The sequence below is a fragment of the Bos indicus genome, chromosome 21, assembly GCF_029378745.1.
Source record: "Bos indicus isolate NIAB-ARS_2022 breed Sahiwal x Tharparkar chromosome 21, NIAB-ARS_B.indTharparkar_mat_pri_1.0, whole genome shotgun sequence".
Classification (NCBI taxonomy): domain Eukaryota; kingdom Metazoa; phylum Chordata; class Mammalia; order Artiodactyla; family Bovidae; genus Bos; species Bos indicus.
Genome location: NC_091780.1, coordinates 14,430,728 through 14,444,090, shown reverse-complemented (window position 1 = coordinate 14,444,090; position 13,363 = coordinate 14,430,728). Strand labels below are relative to the sequence as shown.

At 40.6% G+C, this 13,363-nt stretch overlaps 1 protein-coding gene across 11 annotated transcripts in view; it reads left to right on the top strand.

Annotated features, from left to right (window-relative positions):
- CHD2 (chromodomain helicase DNA binding protein 2) overlaps positions 1-13,363 on the top strand; it is a 112,138-nt gene that overhangs the window by 22,514 nt on the left and 76,261 nt on the right. For 10 of the 11 annotated variants that reach the window (XR_011562553.1, XR_011562554.1, XM_019983305.2 and 7 more), the window contains 4 exons: positions 567-653; positions 2,260-2,321; positions 8,840-8,944; positions 11,719-11,859. Coding sequence is in view for 9 of the 11 variants with exons in the window: in XM_019983305.2 (XP_019838864.2) it covers positions 567-653; positions 2,260-2,321; positions 8,840-8,944; positions 11,719-11,859 (395 nt within the window). In the remaining 2 variants the exon portion in view is untranslated. The remainder of the gene's footprint in view (positions 1-566; positions 654-2,259; positions 2,322-8,839; positions 8,945-11,718; positions 11,860-13,363) is intronic. The other variant, XM_070775055.1, reaches the window with a different exon arrangement.

The window sequence follows — 13,363 nt, the reverse complement described above, 5'->3', positions numbered from 1 at the left end:
ATTGTTAGTAACATGAAGTGTGCTGGAGCAGGGGCGCCAGTGGGTCTTGTTCTGAGACTTAAAGCTGAATGTTGGAAATAGTGAATTTTGACTGTATCTGGCATGTTGCACATCCTGAGGAATTTTTAAATATACACAAGTAAACTGATTCTTACTTAACAAAAAGTTGGTGGTGGGGTTCTATTGATTTTATTTGAGTTTCTCAGATGAGTCTTAGGCAGTCAAAGCTGAAACTGAAAGCATTAGGGACTTAAAATTCATAAGTAAATATTTTTTTAGTGGAAGCGGTTGTTCTCTTACGTCTCCATATTATTCAACTGTAAGTTTATATTTTGACAATGGGTAAGCAACGTACTTTCTAGTTTAATAGCCATGGAGTGATGAAGAGGCATTGTCACAACTTTAATGAGTTCTAGGGTAATTGCTTTATTCTTTTTAAAGATGGTCCTTTATTGTCTCATTAAACAAATTTGAATTCACTTAAATTGAAATATATGTTCCAATAATGTAAATAGTAAATGGGGATCAAGAAAAAAAGATTGATGTGTAGTCTGTTAATTTTACAGATGTGGGAAGAATATCCTGATGTTTATGGGGTCAGGCGGTCAAACCGAAGCAGACAAGAACCATCACGATTTAATATTAAGGAGGAGGTAAGAAAAAACAATGTTTTAAGGGAATATGATCACACTCCTTATCTTACCTCATCCTTTCTGACTCTGGTTTGTATTACCATGAACTTCAGGCATGGGAGTTAAGTGACTGGAAAGCAAGTTTTTTAAACCTAATTCAGCTGGAAAAGCCACATGTGGCTTTAAAAAAAAACTACCAGAAGATCAAGTCATAGGGTGTGCTTTAGTGGAGTGTTATATAAAACTGCCCTTGAAGTTTTGTTTGTTTGTTTCTCATAGTGCAGTTGATTATAGCAAGAAGTTTACTTTTTAAAGCATGGAGTTTGTAAATTCTAGATTTTGTTAACTGGGTCACCAAGCAACGGTGACAGTGAAAGTAGTTTCAGATTTTCTGCTGAGAAGGGAGCGTGTGCCTAAGTGATTATTTTACCTAAATTGTTAAAATTCGGTTTCCGAGTTCATTTTAATGTGCAATATGAATGCCTATTTACTTTCTGAGATTGAATAGATTGATGATTTTAAAAACTAGTGTTATATATTGGATTTTGTTGTCTGTATAGAATCAGACCTTTCCTCAGTTTGTGTGAAGTTTTTGGGGAAATCCTCTGTTTTAACTCTGTGTTAGGTTTATAGACTACATTCTGAAGAGGTGTTCTTTGGTCTCTCAGTGAAATGTCCCCTCTGCATTCTTTGGAGGACTTTGCTGTTCTTAACTATGTAACGTCCCACTGGTAACAGTTAAATATTAGTAGCCAAAGGTTAATGAGTTTGGGGCAGTAAGTATACTTTAAAAATGTGATTGACCATAACACACGCACAGCATTTGTGGTGTTTTATTTTGAGTGACCTCTCAGCTGGTTAACCTTAGTTAGCTTTCTTTTTCCATGTTTGTTACAGCCAAGCACATGGTGTATATACCTTTTCCCTTTTGTATATAAATTAACACATTGTTGATAGGTCACAGGACCAACAGAAATGGGAGCATCTTGCCGATTTGTTTTAACACGTGGGGAAAAGAGTTGTTCAGATGTCCGTGACTGTAATCGCTTGCTCTGCTGCTGTCAGCAGAGTACTGCTGGCTCATGACTGAACAAGCGCTGTATTGAGTCTGAAATGAAACAGGTTCTTAGTCACCGCCTTTAAAGGCACACTTAATGTTGTGTGGCATTTTTGTGCCAGACATTCTATATCAGCACCCAGTGTGGTCGCCATTAGACATGGGTCTTTTAAAATGTGTATTAGGTGAAATTAGGTAAAATGAAAAGTCCATTCCTAAGTGACACCAGCCACATTTCAGGGGCTCAGCCACGTGTGACTGCTGGCTGCTCAGTGGGCCACTGCAGATACAGGATGTTTCCTTCATCACAAAATTTTATTAGACTATGTTCTCTTAGAAGTCCAGCTGAAACAAATACTTCTTGGCGTTACAGGTAACTCAGCAGTAAGAGACAAATTAATTTTAAAAATGAAAGAGTGAACACCACCAAACAGAGGCTTAGGTGTCTTTCTGCCTGAAAGCTCATATTGAGTAATGTTGCATTGAGTAGATTGTGGAACCGGGGTTCGTGTTGTCCCTGAGAACTGTGAACTAAAGTCTGTGATCTTTTTCCCCCCTCACACCCTGAAGGCAAGTAGCGGGTCTGAGAGTGGGAGCCCAAAGAGAAGAGGCCAGAGGCAGCTGAAAAAACAGTAAGTCTCCCCTGGGGTGGTCCTGCCTGGGGAGTCGGAGCGTGCGGCTGTCTCTGGGCCCGCCTGCCTTGTGTCTGCAGTGCGCCCTGGGCCCCAGAGCCCGCTTCTGTCTCTGCTGTCTTGGCTTCCTGTCTGTCTGAGTCTGCTGCAGCAGCAGTGGCATTTGAACATTGGGCTGCTTTTCAGGGCACACCACAGCTATTCCATCTGATTTGCCCTATCAGCCCCATTATTTTTTTTTTCTTAAAAATGTGCACAAATCCCAAACATACAGGCATTTGGTGTTCTGTTCCAGTTAAGCAAGGAACACATGTAGACTGGCTGTTTTTCCTGTTGATTTGTTCTCTGTGTAGGTGTGATAAAATTATACTGATTGGACACCCATTTTAATATGAAATACCTTATTGTGTCAGTGTAGTTTTACTGTTGGCGGTTCATAAGCAAGAAAATTTTAATTCACGAGGTTGATGTGAAATTCCTTTATGATATGGATTATATATTTGTTATTGTCAAACTTTAAAAACTCTACTTATGGTAAAAAAAAATTGACTTTTTTTTGAGAAGTAATTAAATCTTTATGGGGTGGAATGTATGAACCCCTTTGACAAACTGAATTCTACAGCTTGTCTTCTCAGAAAAATACTCAAAACCCTGCACACAAATTCAGGGGTTTCTCATGGTAAACGGCTGTCCTTGGCTCTTGTTGAGAATCTCAGTTATATCTTCTCTGTTCTAAAGTATTGTAATCCTTAACTTGGGCTTCCCTAGAAACTCAGCTGGTAAAGAATCCGCCTGCAGTGCAGAAGACCCCAGTTCAGTTCCTGGGTCAGGAAGATCCCTTGGACAAGGGATAGGCTACCTGCTCCAGTATTCATGGGCTTCCCTGGTGGCTCAGACAGTAAAGAATCCAGAATCCATCTGCAATGCGGGAGACCTGGGTTTGAGCCCTGGGTTGGGAAGATCCCCTGGAGGAGGGCATGGCAACCCATTCCAGTATTTTGGCCTGGAGAATTCCATGGACAGAGGAGCCTGGTGGGCTATACAGTCCATTGGGTCGCAAAGAGTCAGACATGACTGAGTGACTAAGCACAGCATAATTCTTAAGTATTTGGCCAGAGGCACAGTAACGTGAGTCTTTAAATTTCCCCATCTCTAAAATAGGGTAATACTTATTCTGGTAACTTAACACAGTTATTAGAAACTATGGTCAGAAAAGTCATAGTGTTTAATTTTGCCCTGCCCAGAGGGCATGCAATTTCCATTTGTGCTTTAAATATTTCATTAGAGTTGCAGAAATGATGACTGTAGGCAAGCCCCTGCTTCGTGGCAGCTCAGAAGGCTCTATCCCCATCCCAGGGCCTGCTTAGGAGATCTCAGTTTCCCAGGCTAAAGGCTTCAGAGGCTTTTTGGGAAGTCCATGCACGTGTGTTTTCCTCCACCGTCTGGCTACATTCTGCTGGTCCATTGGTGGGAATCTAAATGTTCTGTACTTGAAAACCTGAACTCCTAATTTTTTTTGGCCACTGTGCATGTGGGATCTTAGTTCCCTGACCAGGGATTGAACCTTTCATCACTGGAGTGGGAGCACAGAGTCTTGACCATTGAACCACTAGGGGAAGTCCCTGAACACCTCATTTATGTAGCTTTATGTGGGTGTAAGAATCCCTCCAGCTTTCAGCCCCTGTGTAATACATCAGACTTGCTATTTTGACTGATTTCTGTATTTGCTTTTCCCTCTCCTTTCAATCCTGAGAGCTCTCCAAAGTACGCAGCTCTCAGAGGCCCTTGTGACTGTTCTTTGCCCGAGTAGAACCTTTCCACTTCTTGTCGGGGAGAGGGAGAGGGGGTGTCTTCTGTGAGGCTGCTTGTCTACTTCTGGGCTCTTCCTTAGGAACTTATGTAAGCGGAGGTTCTCCTCATGCCTGTTTGGTTGGGCCCTGGGCTGGCCTCCTGCCATGCCCTCCTCTGGGCAGCTGGAGGGCACTGGGGTTTGTGGAGAGCTCTTCTCCCAAGTCAGTTTAGTTAGTAACATAGATTAGGGGAGGTCCTGCAGGTGCTGAGACTCAGGTCACGAGAGGCGGCACTGCCGGGCCCTCTGTGGTCTCAGCAAGGGCGACAACCTAGTGTGTGGGCACATGGGCTTCAGAACTGAGCGAGACGCGCTCAGAGGAGTGGACATTGTGAAATATTAGCACGGGGCAGTGTTTTTCCAAAACACTGCAGATTGTCTCACAGATTTTAAAGTTTTTAAAAGGAACCATTTTTTAAACTTTTTTGGGGGGATTAATTTCAAAGAGTTGAAAAATTTTAAGGGTAAGAGCAGTACAAGGAATCCTGTATACTGAGATTCACCACTGTGTACCGTTTTTGCCCTATTTGCTTTATCATTGTGAGAGTTCTCTTTATATATATTTATGTATACACACAAGGTAATATTTTTTCTGAGCCATTTCAGACTAAGATTCATACAGCATGGTCTTTAACCCCTAAATACTAAGTGTGTGTTTTCTAAGAATAAGGATATTCTCTTTTGTAAGCAAAATACAATTTTAAGGTAAATAGATTTAACATTGGTACAATACCGTTGTCTAATTTGGATTCCAATTTGGTCATTCAACTCAACAATGTCATTTATAATATTTTTCTACCCACAGTACAGAATCCAGTCTCAGGTTAAATATTGTATTAGATGTCAGCTTTCATTAGTCTGGAGCACTTTCACAGACTTTATTTGCTTTTGTGACATTGACACTTTAAGGACTACAGTCTTAGAAGGGACTAACTCTGCTGGAGTCATGTGATTAGCATTTTAAAAGCTTAGAGGAGGAAAACATTCTTTTAATTAATTGGCAATTCTTTATGGTCCAACTCTCACATCCGTACATGATTACTGAAAAAACCATAGCTTTGACTCTGTGGACCTTTGTTGTCAGAGAGATGTCTCTGCTTTTTAATACTGTCTAGGTTTGTCATAGCTTTTCTTCCAGAGAGCAAGCATCTTTTAATTTCACGGCTGCAGTCACTGTCCACAGTGATTTTGGAGCCCAAGAAAAAAAAATCTGTCGCTGCTTCCACCTTTTTCCCATCTATTTGCCATGAAGTGTTGGGAGTGGATGCTCAATGTTGAATGTTGAGTTTTAAGCCAGCTTTTTCACTCTATTTTACCTTCATTAAGAAGCTCTTTAGTTCCTTTTCGCTTTCTGCCATTAGAGTGGTATCATCTGCATATCTGAGGTTGTTGATATTTCTCCCCACAGTCTTGATTCCAGCTTGTGATTAATCTGGTCTGGATTTCTCATGATGTACTCTGCATAGAAGTTAGATAAGCAGGGTGACAACATATAACCAACACACTCCTTTCCCAAGTTTGAACCAGTCCGTTGTTCCATGTCTAGTTCTAACTTGCTTCTTGACCTGCATAGAGGTTTTGCAGGAGGTAGGTAAGGCAGTCCCTATTCATGCTGTCCTAATTTGTGAAATGTTGGGTAGGATTTCTGCTGACTCATTGCAGTCCCAGTAGTGTTCAGCTCCACTGAACAGTGGTTCCAGAACCCTCTTTTCCACCTGGAATTTAAAAAATGATTTTATCTGTAATCATTTGAAGTTATTCTCCTGAGATTATAGTTGAGATTATAGTTGTTTCTTCCTTTCCAGTGCAGTAAAGTGGAAGTCTGTCACAGTCCTGTGACACAGCAGAAGAGAGTCCTTGTTAGAACAGATTTATCCTCTTCATTGAGACTTGCTTTTGAACACCATCCTCTTTGGGAAAATCGACTGAAAATCAGTGATGTTAAAGCAGTTAGTTCCCTGTTTTCCTTATCTGCCTTCTAAAGTGGAGGAGAAAGGAGTTCCCTTCTTTGAGCTCTTAAAGACAGTTAATTAGGAAGCCTCAGTGGCTCTTGGCCAAATTTTAGGCCTATTTTATTTTAAAATGGCTTTTGTTCATTCCCTTCTTTATAGTTGTTTAGATTCGATTTTTCCCAGTAAAGAAAAAAGGAATCCACTTTTTCCCAGTAAAGAAAGAAAACCATACCTAGTTAACTTGCATTCTGACTTTTTCCTATCTATTTATATGGCCTTGAGGCCTCAGTGGTCAAATCTTGGTATTTTTTTTCCCTCAGTTCCCAAAATTTTGGCCAAAGTTCTATTGAGTCCCATTTAGGGAATCCCACTGGTGGCTTCTTAGAACTGGATCTGGCAATTCAAGTCTCCTTTAACATGGAAAATATTTCAATCATGATCCTATATTTGAGACTTCTCTTTGTAGCCCAGCTTATAATATGGCTTAGTCAGGGAGTCTTCCTCCTACAGTCTACATTATTTGAGAAGCCAGCAAACTCTAGGGGTGGACGTTGGTTTCACCTGTTGGAGAGCCCTTGGGGCAGTAATCTGTTAGTAATTGATTGCCCTTTTCACTTCACCACTTAGACAGAATTAACAGTATTGCTGGTCCTAACTTGCCCCCTCCCCCACCATTCTTGAAAATTAAAATGAAATTTGAAATAATCCACCAATTTCAGATACATATATATAAAACTTCTTTCAACCTTTTAAGCCTCTTAACTGTTCAGCTCCTCCTGGAATGGTCTTCAGTAGGTTCTGTTGAGAATAGCAGAAATGTGGGTTTGACATACACCAAACAGCTTGTTCCCACTGGGCTTGATTTTCCCTCTGTGTGGGAAGAGTACTTTGGACCAGTTGCTTGGCTAAGTTTTTGTACCTTCTCATATTGGAAGATTTGAAGTCCTCTTGGTTATCTGTACGTCTACAGATCTGCAGTTTAACTGGAAAACTCTCAACCTCCATTCTCTCAGTGTCTACTGCCACTTTAGTCTCTAAAATTGTTGAAGCAGACCTCATTAGCTACTCTGATATAACAGTCTCAGTTCCTGGCAGAGTTATAGAAATTACGAATGACACTTGATTGTAGATCTTTCTCATCTCATCTGCTTTCCATTAGGTCTTACGTGCATGTTCTTTCAAGCTTGTTTCCTGTGAAACCACTGCTCTCCAGTTTGACTGTAAGCTCCTTCTAAGGGGTAAATAAACTGTTCTAGTCTTGGCCAAGGAAGGCTAGATCCTTAGGTGCCAGTCTCCCCACTGCTGGAGACATCTTTTTTCCTCCTGGCCATCACCATCTATTCCTTGGATCCTTTAGAACACATTTATTGTATGAGGCGCTAGGAAACGAGAATAAGGCGGGTGCCCAAAGCATGGTTTGCTTTAAAGAGGGAGGGATGGGTATTGGTGATAATAGCAGACCTTAATATTTTACCAGTCACTGTCCATAAGCACACTCTACCTGTCTGGCAGACTGATAGGATTCATTCTTTGTATTTAACAAAGGTGTATCTCCACTTGCCTGCCTTTGTGCCAGTAGAACTTGAGTAATGTACGTGGAAGTGCTCTATGGCCTTTTCATGGAAGGCTTGAGAACATTTTCTTTCCTGATGTTTCGACTGAATCAAGTGTAGGACTGTTTAGAAAGGTTCTTCCACTATTACTTTGAGTTATTTTCCCATGAAGAATATTGACTTGACTTTGCAATTTGACAGCAGTTGTCTTTAACATAACCTCATTTTCTGTACAGAGACCCAGAGGCACATGGTAATTGTTTTGTTTAGAGAGAAATCCTAAACCAGGTTCTTGCCTGTTGAGTTTTTTGTTTCCCTGGATGTTTCTCGACCAGTTGCTATTATGTGTGTTCCTTCCTTCTTCCCTGCAGGTGGGAAATGAGCTGAGTTCCTGTGATTTCTTTTTTGGTCTTCAAGGAAACTTCAGAAACTGTTGGGGCATAGCAGGGCACCTATAGGGTATGGCTCTCCCATGCCATCTGTTATCTTGATGAGCAAAAGGACACCTACTGTATTTAGTGATTATTAAAACTACTTCATTAGCTGGACAGGTTAATTAGTAGGTGGTAGGTTTATCATTAATAACATAATTTTAGGGATTGTTTAATCAACATTCTGAAGATAGCTAGTGTAGTACTCAAGAGAACTCTCTCAATAGTATCAGCATCATCTGAATTTGGTAACATTCAGATTTTTAGGCCTCACATTAGACCTCCTGAATCAAAAACTGGCTGTGGCCCAGAAAACTCTTGCAGCAAATCCTTTATATAGTTCTGATCCATACTAAAATTTGAAAACCTCTGATCTAGTATATATTATAGCTTCAGTCTGATCAATGATAATAGTAAATAAAAATAGAGTATTAGAGAATTGGCAACATTTTTTTTTTTTTTCAGAACCAATAGTTAAAAAAAAAATACAGCCTTAGCTTCATCATTTATTTTGATACCGGATACAAAATAGGAATAGATATTACACATCGCAGGAAGGAACCCAACCAAAATTTGAAGCTAAAACAAATCTTTTAGCATAATATCTAAAATATACACTTTCTGCCTTTTTTGGCTCTTCTGCTTGAAATTGGTTTTGTCAGATTCTTCAAGCGAAACGATCTCGAGGAACTCTTTTAGAAAAAAAAAAATTTTGCTTTGCTTTTGATCACAGAGAAAAACGGAAATGGGAGCTCTCGGACGATGAACAGGAACAAGGCTCCAGTGCAGAGAGCGAACCAGAGCAGACAGTGAAAGCCAGAAGACCTGTCCCCAGAAGGTGCCGTGCGTGCTTGCGCGTCCCTGCCTCTGGTTGAGCTCAGTCTGTGTTAGGTTGAGGAGGACGGTGTAGTGCTGGCACGGGGGCCTCAGTTGCCAAGCTGCAGTGTGTTGTGACTCTGGATTCTGAATGCCTGATTAACTTCTTGCTCATCTGCTTCGTTAGCAAGTAATTAGATGACTGAGCTGCTGTGGATTTTGTGTGTTTGCATGGTACATAGCTAGAGAGTGAATCTTGCTGTTTCATATTCCAGGTGGACTGGTTCTGAGGAACAAATATATCTTCCACTCTTAAAAAAAATCTCTCTGTGTATTTGACCAGGGTACAGATTCTTTTGGGGAGAACTAATTTTTCCTACGTTTAATTGGCTGATTGAAACATACTTGACTGTTTATTACCCTGTTCGTACGATCTATATGACATTAAGCAAAGAATCTGTCCAGAGATGGAAGTAGGTGGAAGTGGGAAGAAACTGGTAATTTCTGATCAGACAGATGGCAACAAAAGGTATTGGTGATGGGGGGAGGAAGACAGGAGGCAACGAGGCCCCAAGAAGATTTTTCTCCTTGCAGTGTTAGGAGGGGTTGGCAAATGTTGTCTTTGGGCCAAATCCCACTCCCTGCGGGGGTCCCCCCCCCCCCATTTTTATGTGGCCTGTGAACTCAATATAGCTTGTTTTTAAAAAGTTTTTGTGATGTGAACCATTTTAAAAGTCTTTATTGAATTTATTACAACATTGCTTCTGTTTTATGCTTTGGTATTTTTTGACCACAAGGCATGTGGGATCCTAGCTCCCCGACCAGGGTTCTGCATTGGAAGGCAAAGTCCAACCCCTTGGACTACTGGAGAAGTCCCTCAGTATAGCTTCTGGTGAACATTTGTAGTTTCATGATAAGGAACACTAAATTCGAACACTAATTAAGTGAAATGCTATCATCACTTCAAAAAGAATTCTGTTCTTCTCATTAGTAGATGTTGTATCACAAAAAATACACTTGATCATTATTATTTTATTTTGAATTTTTCTGTAAAATATTTGTTGAAATTTATTTTCTCTTGTTATTTAAGTACCTATTTGGTAGCCTCAACTTTGCCTCTTGTCTGAGAAAGTAAAAAATACTTATCCTCTGGCCATTTACAGCAGAAATATTTGTCTGTCCATGGCTTAGGATGTTGTACCTCCCCCCTCACCTTCCACCCCTGTCGGGAGATTCATTAGTGTTGTCTCCTTTCATCTGAGTTTCAGCTCTCAGCCCTGGAATCCACTCCAGGTCTGTCTTCTAGATTTTACCCATCTTTTATTGACTCTCTGGTCATCTGTCTGTGGAGTGTTGGTTATGGCAAGTATGAGAGAAAGAGATGGCTGTGATTGTGAGTTTCTGTCACTGTCTTTCTCCTCTCACTTTTCGCCGCTGCTGGAGTACTTGATTTCCTTGTGAGAGCTCCTAGTCTGTGGCCCTCAGTCTTGGCTGCAGGGGAGGCGCCGCCTGCAGAGGGCCGATCTCCTCAGCTGTGCCCGTGGTCTGTGGCAGGGCACAGTCTCTCAGGTAGTCTCCAAGGTGTCTTTTATATACATGGAAGAAAAAATGTGTAGTTATTTCTTGTCCTTTACTTCTTTATACAGATGATAACGTTCCATGCATCCTCTCCTGCATTTTTCTTTCATTATCTCTCTTGGAAATCTTTCCTTACCAATGCACGGAAAACTGCTCCCTCTGTTGTTTTTTATGGTCGCATGGTATTCTGTTTTCAGACCCTGATGCTGGGAAAGATTGAAGGCAAAAGGAGAATGGGGTGACAGAGGATGAGATGGTTAGATAGCATCACTAATTTAAGGGGCATGAATTTGAGCAAACTCCAGGAGATACTAGTAGACAGAGAGCCTGGTGCAGTCCATGGGTTGCAGAAAAGTCTGACGTAACTTAGTGGCTGAACAACAATAACAAGTATTCTGTTATTGAACTAGTCCCACTTGATGACTATTCAGTTTTCCTAATCTTTTGTTATTGCAAATACCACAGTGAATAGTTTACTGTGCCTGTATCAGTTTATATCTGTTTGTATCTTTTACTTATTCCCAGAAGTAAAATGGTTACATTAGTAACTTTGGTAGATATTTCCAAACTGCCCAGAAAAGAGCTGCCCTCAGCAACAGGCCGTGTGTGTATTGTGTCAGGCGATCCTGAGGAGCGGTGGAGAGTCGTTGCCTGAGAACCCCCAGTGCGGTCCTCCCTTCATCCTTGCCAGGGATGCTAAATAGATGCCAGAATCCACGGATGCTCAAGTCCCTTCTTATATGAAATGCTGTGCTGTTGTATTCCGTGTAGACTAGGCCTCTCCTCCCGTGTACTTTTAGTCATCTGTTGATTACTTTTAATACCTGCTGCAATGTTAATACTTATGTAAACAGCTGCTAATGGGCAGCAGTTTCAAGATTTGCATTTGGGAACTTTGTGGACTTCTTTTCCCCCCAGATAAGTTTTTGATCCCTGGTTGGATAAGTCCGTGGGTGTGGGACCTGCAGTCACAGCGGCCGACGGTGTCTCCTGTAAATGACTGGAGGGTGTCAGCAGTAGAACCGTTTTGTTTCTAGTGAAGCAGATTTCTCATGAACTAGAATCTCATGGAACAGGACCTAGGAATATTCATGTCTTAACATTCCCTTGGTTAATCTCTATGGTAAGCCCTGCTCTGGGCAGTACAGTTATATAGATTTGAAGTAGACACCAAATGATGAAATAAGGACTTGGCCATTTTTCCTTTTCTCACTTTAGAACAGTGCCCAAACCTCGTGTTAAAAAGCAACCTAAGACTCAGCGTGGAAAGAGGAAAAAGCAAGACTCTTCTGATGATGAGGATGAAGATGATGAAGCTCCCAAAAGGCAGACACGCCGCAGAGCAGCTAAAAATGTGAGGTAGGTGATGTCCCGGAAGGGTTTCATTAGTGAGAGGAAGGGGCATAGTGTAACTGGCTAGAGCTTGCTTTTAATAGGTCCAGGATCAGACATTTGACAGGTGAAAATAATGACCTGTGTCTTGAGATTGTATTCAGAAAGGTTCTTTCAAAAAGAATGGTCCTGGCCAATAGGAAAATGGAAATAATAGTGATAAATCATATCAAGCCTTCATTCCTATGAAGAGAACTACTTCAAATTCACGTTTCCTTGAGTGGTAGTGACATTATCTTCATTTCATACCATTCTTTGGGACTTCCCTGGCAGTCCAGTGGTTGAGACTCCATGCTTCTAATGCATGGGGTGCGGGTTCGATCCCTGGTTGGGGAAATAAGGTCCCACATACGCTGTGGTTTGGCCAAGAAAATAACAAAAATAAAAGTATAGCACTGTTTTTTAGGAAACACATTTGGATTGCAGTCTTACTTTTGAATTATACTTTCAATCAGATAAATTCCTTTGAGTTTCAGCTTATATAGTGTTGGGCTTCCTTTGTAGCTCAGCTGGTAAAGAATCTGCCTGCAATGCGGAAGACCTGGGTTCCATCCCTGGGTTGGGAACATCCCCTATTGAAGGAAAAGGCTACCCACTCCAGTGTTCTGGCCTGGAGAATTCACTGGACTGTATAGTCCATGGGGTCGCAAACAGATATGACTGAGCGACTTTCAGTTTCTTTATATAGTGTTACATGGATGTAATAATCTTATCAAGGTTATGATAGTGTATGAATAATTAATAGAAAATGAAATAAAGGAATAGATACAAAACATACATACTTTATACCAGTCAGAGGGCATTTAATTTCATTTTAGAAGGGTACATAGTTTTCTTTTGGTCTACTTAAAGATGGTGAAGCTGAATCCTGAAGTTATTAATAACCTGTTAAGTGAATCCAGTTAATAATTTGAAAGCTAAGACTAGGCTTTGAATATATTAATGTGTAGTTTAGCACTTTTTCCTCCTATAGCTAGCTGTACTGCATCCAGCATTGTGTTTTTCTCTTTTGTAACTCCCAAACCCTTTGTTGTTAATATAATATATGGTGGAAGGTTATGTTTTAATATTTTTAGTACCAGGAAGCATGCTCAGTGACTTGAAGACTTAAATTTCATATTCTTGTTATTGGGAGACAAAATGCAGGGTTGATGCATTAATCTTAGAACCAGTTTTTTCATTAGGCAATTTTTTTCATTATGCATTTTCTTTTTTTCGTAGTTGTTTCCTTGTTTATACATAATAATGATGTTGTTAAAAAATGAAAACATAAGAATGTCCTTGTAGTTTTCTGTGTCTTGCTTACAAAAATCACTTTAGTCAGTTTTTATTTTGAAATATGAGTTAGCCTTCCTGCCGCTATCTGTGAACATGCAGTAATACTTTAAGCAGGAACAAAAAAATGAACTTTGAGCCCACTTTATCGTGGCTGATCTGCAAAACACCATGTTGGAGCCAAAAGGGTTGTCCT